Below are 6698 nucleotides of genomic sequence, written 5' to 3'. Positions count from 1 at the left end.
ATTCCATCATTCCAACTAGTACATTTTAGTACACAAAGTGTATGTATAGTTAAATAAGTATTTATAGTTTTAAGTAGAAAATTTTGTATAGCTAAAAAAACAAAAAAAAAGTAGTTTGCATGTGTGTTGTGCTGTTTAATTTGTGCAAATGCCTTTGTGTATATATCAGGTGTTATAATACATTTAAATTGATAACTGCAGTCTGTTAAATTAATATATTTTTAAAATCATGAACAATATTTTCATTCAACGTTTGTTGCTATAAATTGAAAGTACACAAATAATCGCCTGGAGTTCTCATCTCACATGAATTGGAAAAAATAGAAGATGTTGAAGAAACCTTTTAAGAAATTTTAGATTTCTTAGTGTCTGCTAAGAAATATTTCAAGATGGACAATAGGTGCAGTCTTATGTATCAAAAGTGACTACACCTAAAATTCAATAATAATAAACAATAAACATGAAACCATTAATCTAAAGCATGTAAAGAAAATAATAAAGGTAAAATGTCCCACTACAGTGTACAGTTCTCAAATTTAAGAGGACGGAGGATCAATGTAAAATATATTGTTAATGGGCTGTTATGTTAATTGTGGTCTTTACACATCTATACAGTTACTCTTAAAATAACTTTCCTCTAATCCAATTAATACAATTGAGCCCTGTCATACAACGCTTCAGGCTGCTTGACTCTTGTCAACTTGGTAAAGGTACAGACAATTTTGTATCATTAAATAGCATGAAAGTTATATATGAAAGAGCACCAGAAGGGAAACATTCAGTGTTCTTACATAAAAGTGTGTGTTCAGTTGAATATACAGATATTTGATTTAACTGAAGCCTAAGGTTTAATCCCAATATATTGTTAAAGTAAAATATCTCACTGAAGCCAGTCTGAAGGTCTGCAGAAAACTGGTGGAAGAACAATTACTGTTTTGTTGATAGAATTAACTATTGTTAAATGCACTACATCTTTCACAAACTCCAAACTTTTGGAGGAAGTTCAAAACTTTCCTTCATTCTCGAAGTTCAAATAATAAAAGTACTACAGATATAAATTTTAACAATAGACCAGTGAACAAACTGTACCAAATTGCCCATTAACATAAAAAATTTTAATTTAATGAAAAGCGGCTGATGTTATGGAAAGGAAATTATTAATCCTTAGCTAATAGCACTTTGGCTGCAATTACATATTTTGATGGCATAGAAGAGGGGTCTGGCAGCATTGTAAGCAGTGTCATAGTTTGGAGTTTGGTGAGGGGCAGGGTGGTCAGACTGTCAGAATTGTTCTTCTGTTGGGTATACCATCTCTAAAAGAAGCAGAGTTTGATCAGCCTTTTCTCTATTAAAAACTGAATGAGTAGAAATGAGGTTTAATATTTAATCCATAGTAGCACCCCCACACTCCAACTCTGACTTTTCTGCCAGAACCCTCTCCACCCCTTACAAAAGAATAATTGAGACATGTAAAGAAAGCAAGTAATAATACAAATAAAAGTAAATACATTTTATAAAAGCATAAGCATGAATGAATGAGTCAAATATGTAAACTAACCCATAACATAGGCAGCTAGATAAAATCAGAAGTAAAAGAATAAGTAAAGCAATTAAGAAATTGACAAATTGTTGCAAAAACAATTAATATAACATTCCATGCAGCATTTTCTTGCTGCATATAAATTATAGACTACATTTAGTTTGTATGGATGTTGGGAATCTCATATGTTCCTATTTTTGTCACAGCTTTACTTCAGTTACAATAAACATTCAATATTTTCACCGTACACACAAGAAGCCATGGGGGTAAGAGGATATATGCCTATGTAACATTTGCATTTCTTTTACATTAGCTTTGTTTACATTTTGGCATAAATCTAACCGCTTGGAAGTTGTCTGAAACACGAGGAGCAGGTATTTGTCATGATTTTAATGCAACTGGAATGTGACAACTCCCACATTGTGCAAAACAAGATCTGCAAGAAGCTTGTTTGGCACCACTTATTTTTATTTTTTATGTGATACCATGAAAGTTTAGCGGGGCTAAATTAATTGGCAATAATGCTGGAAATGCTACAGAAAGCAGTTTGCAGCGGTAATGTTTTTTATTTAATTGGGCCAGGAATATTGCTATTTTTCTTTATATATATATATATATATATAAAAAGATTAAGTGGGAATTGTGCAAAAATAATTTGGTTTCAAGCAATTTCACAGAATCTGTTACTAAAATTCCAATTGGATTCCTCATCACTAGAAAATACATAACCTTAATTATTAAGGCAGTGTCTTAGATACATGTGCTGCCTTTGGCACAATTTTAGTTTTTGAATTAAAATCATTTTTGTGGAATATGACAGTGGTACCTTACACCCATGTGTTAGTCTTTTTACTGCATGTCTCCATTTTATAAACTACTCTTACACTTTGGTGGAATTTGTACTTAGTATATATGTTCTTATAATAAACAGTTTTCACAGTGATGGGAAGAGTGACTGCAAAGCGTTTTGCTTGGCAGCCTGTGTGGTTGATGACTGGGAGGTCAGCTTGATTGTTTTACATAATTTAACCAGTTGCGTCAGTAGACAGTCACTGCTGTTCATTAAAACAAGTTAGTGACCGAAATATTGGCTAGTCTTAAATGAGGAAACAGACAAGGAACCAAATAGCCCTAGTCAGGCTGAGCAGTGAGCCAGTGCTGCCTAGCCCAGCTCTTCAGAACAGACAGTTACTTTTATCTTAAAACACTGAGAATAAATGAGGGAGACATCACATTTAATAGTGTTTCATATGCACATGCACATGTACGTAGAACGAAAATTAATCATGAAGTATTTTATTTGATGAACTTGGTTGCATTTCAGTGTGTGTTTGTGAGAGATGTGATTGGGGTACAATGGATACAGTGCAACACAAATTATTCCTTAAGACTGCCAGAAGAACAAAATACCTTCCTGAGTATCACTTCAGTGTTGAGTCCTGTAATTTCACACTGAGGATCACAGCTTAGCCTTTTTAAAAGTCTGCTGTCTGGTTGAGGACTTAATTATACAGAATGAAGTGCCTCACTGGCACTTTGAATTTAAAAAATATCAAATGCCATATTCGTGCTGTTTTAAAGAAAAAAAAAATCTACTTTTCTGCCAATTATGATGACGTTTTTTTTTTTTTTTACATTTTTGACTGCACCTAAATATATCTATTAACCCTTTACATGCCACCCTATTTTTCCTGTTAGTTTCCTGTTTGTTTGTATGTGGCTCATTGATAGTTTGTGCCATATGCATTTATCTTGTATCAAATGAAAGAGAAATGTCTCACGTTTCGTATTATAAAGGGTTAATCGGTTGGCCGAGTAAACGAACAAAAATGCCAGCATATGCATAGTAGCCCTGTACACTGAGAAATGGCCAAGTTTGCAAGCCTGTAGCTCTGGCTAGGAAAACCCTATTTACATAAGTAAGATGTCATTTGAAAGCTCTGTCTCTGAGTTTTTGGGTGATGGAGGACACATTACTCTGCCATGTTTTTGACCGTATTAAAATGATTGACCAGAAACATTTGTTGAGAGAAACATTTTGATCTTCATCCCACTCTTCTCTTTTCACCAGGTCCCCATAAACACCAGAGTGCCGTGACTTGCCTACAGTTTAACAAGAACTTTGTAATAACCAGCTCAGACGATGGGACTGTGAAACTGTGGGACCTGAAAACAGGTGAATTCATCCGCAACCTGGTGACGCTGGAGAGTGGGGGAAGCGGTGGGGTTGTATGGCGAATCCGAGCCTCCAACACCAAGCTGGTGTGTGCGGTTGGCAGTCGTAATGGCACAGAGGAGACCAAGCTGCTGGTGCTGGACTTTGATGTGGATATGAAATGAAGGAGGTTGGGGGCAAGATGAGGTTTCAATACGTCTCAGTAAGTTATGTCAAAACACTTCACTCCCCACCACTACTACCATCTTCACCACTCCAGTTTAAACTCCAGACACCCCCAACCCCTTGATCTGATGGGAGAAGCAGAGGCTGGTTTGTGGCAACATGACGCACCATTGTAGACTGCTGGGAAGGGGAGAGGAAGAGGAAGGATGATAACTGACAAAAAGGCCAACATGCCGTCTTAACGCATAATCGACCTCCCTTTTCATCTCGGGGCAGCTCCGCACAGAGAGACTTGTTCACTCAAGCCTGATGCAACCGTTAAGATGTATAAATATATATATTTTTTTTGTTTTTTGTTTTTTTGTTTTTTTCCACACAAACAGACAACTGATTTACTGAATCACCGCTGTATACATAAGACTAAAGGAAAGAACGTTTTCATGTAAGAAATGTTAAATAGTGTAAAGAGGAAAATAAAGTAAATAAAAATTAAATAAAGAGCTTCTTATCGGGGGAAAACATACATAGAATAAAAGCCAAGAACTGATAGACTTTCAAACCAGGAGGCATCTGCCTCAGTTCTATACTATTTTTGTTGCTGTTGTTTTTCTGTCTTGTTTCCTGGTTTGAATACTACATAAAAGAAACCGAACTGTGAATTCTAGTTTTTGTACATTTGATCAATTCAATTAAACTTCTGCCTAATGTTGCCAACAACAATCAGTCACAGTATTAACCTCCGTTTCTCTTTACTCTTTCTCTCTACTGGTTTAATTTTTTTTTTTTTTTTAAACAATCTGGGTTTATTGCTCTGGAAAGACAAGCTGTCCTGAGGTTTTTTGGTTTTGTTTTGTTTTCTTTCTTGTTTTCAAAGAGTCTGGCTAGTTTAGTTCCTCAACGCTGGTGCTAAGTGGTGGGAGGGGTCTCTGTGAGCTAATGGGAATCATGTCCCATCCCTGTACTGTATTCCCAGTGGCCAAACTTTATTTATGCTGCTAAAAGAAAAGAAAGGTAGAACTTTTATTGCTGCGACGTTTTAGTCCCAGACTAAATTCCAAATTTACTCTAGTTTGGACTTTTTAAAATAAACATTAAAATAATCTAATTTTTTGCCACTGAAACTTGAGCCAAATGTGCCTCTAAGAGGCTGAGAGTAGGAAAGTGTTGGAAAGACAAAGACGGGTTTGCCTGCAAGGAAGAAACAAAAATGGGTGTGCAGATTTGTGTGTGTGTGTGTGTGTGTGTTTCTAGGCAAAACACATTCCTAGGGGACAAAGCTCTTTTCAGCCTGTTCTGTGGGGAAAGTATATGCTTTGAGGGCTGTGGTGTATTGGAATATAGAATAAATTACTTAATTTGAATGTGTGTGTGTGTGTATATAAGTGTATGTATGTATGTGTGTATGTATATATGTATGTGTGTGTGTGTGTGTGTGTGTGTGTGTGTGTGTATATATATATATATATATATATATATATATATATATATATACACACACACACACACTACAAATATATAAACTGACAAAAATATATATAAAGAAACAAACAAGTGTAAATTGCAAATAGATGCAGGTCAGTCTTAATGTTAAGAGTTTTAAACATGACAGTTTTCTTGCTGTGAACTGACTTGGCTTAACAGTTATGGTTTATGAATTGAAATGCACCACAGGCAAAAAAAAACCTAAATTAATAGTCGCCAAATGATTTGCCTCATTCTCCAAGAGCCACACAACTCAAGCTGAACTGTGAAAGTGGTATAACACTGTATATTAAACAATCTTATTCTTTCTCTTTCTCTTTTTTTTTTTCTGTTAATTTATAGTCTGGTTTGAGAAATCAGATGATGCAGGTTTTATTTTTCAGTTCGTGTAACTGCCTGACGTAACAGACAGAAAAACCTTAAAGGGATTGTGTCTATTGTTTGATTCACTTAGAATTTTTATTTTCTTATAACTTAAGTGCAATAAAATGTGGTTTTTTTTTTCATTTCAAGCATTTCACTTGTCTGTGTGTTTGTCACTGTGAAGCGCTCTAGAATGTTCAAATGAAACATTTGCAGTATCCTGCAGGGACATACAAACTATTCCACCATCTTTTTTATTTTGTTAACTTACGGAACAGAATAATGTTTGGGAATCACACTGCTAAATACATAACCAAACAAATTGAAAAACTAGTCTAAATCTTGCACTTTAGTTGCGCTTCAGTTTTGTTGAAAAAATAACATCCTAACATGGAAAGAGGCAACATGCTGTTCAGTCATGCGTAATATCTGTAGCATTTGTGTGTAAACACTAAGAATCTGCAAATGAGAAGTACATTTTTGAAGGACGGGAGGAAAACCGCACTTTTGTATGCAAAATGTTCTATATCTGGCCCATTCCTCTACACTGCACCTTCATTTGTATATTGATTGAGATTGTGTGCTTGGCAGGAATGCTGTACACCCACTGAAAGTTTTTAAGTTACACACTGCTTTGTAAATAACATGCTTTCCCAATCCAGTGGAGGTTTTTAAATCCATGTTCCACTTGTACAGTTTGTATTCCTGCATGTTGATATGTGTCCAACCTCATAAGTTGACGAGAATGTTTACACAATTCGAAGCGTTGAAAGAACAGATGGCATTCGATGGGTTTCATCTCATGGTCAAAATTCTGTTACACTAAAATCGGCTATAGGAGTGATGAATGTGGTTCAGCTGAATCAGATTGAGAGTAACCTTCCTCTCAATTTATGAAGTCCTCACTGCTGTTTAGAAGCCGAAAAAACAATCTGTCACTAATAAGTGTTTCAGAGAAGGTAACAGCACACC

The 6698-nt window shown here is 35.4% G+C and overlaps 1 protein-coding gene across 2 annotated transcripts in view; it reads left to right on the top strand.

The window, feature by feature from the left end:
- The window catches only part of fbxw7 (F-box and WD repeat domain containing 7), a 170964-nt gene extending 165095 nt beyond the window's left edge, over window positions 1-5869 (top strand). For both annotated transcript variants that reach the window (XM_066718466.1, XM_066718467.1), the window contains exon 13: window positions 3612-5869. In XM_066718466.1, the coding sequence (XP_066574563.1) occupies window positions 3612-3880 (269 nt within the window). In that variant the 3' untranslated portion in view covers window positions 3881-5869. The remainder of the gene's footprint in view (window positions 1-3611) is intronic.
- Window positions 5870-6698: the final 829 nt, after the last annotated feature.

This window comes from Amia ocellicauda, chromosome 12, assembly GCF_036373705.1.
Source record: "Amia ocellicauda isolate fAmiCal2 chromosome 12, fAmiCal2.hap1, whole genome shotgun sequence".
Classification (NCBI taxonomy): Eukaryota; Metazoa; Chordata; class Actinopteri; order Amiiformes; family Amiidae; genus Amia; species Amia ocellicauda.
Note: the sequence above shows the minus strand (reverse complement) of the source record. Positions and strands in the feature narration are given on the sequence as shown.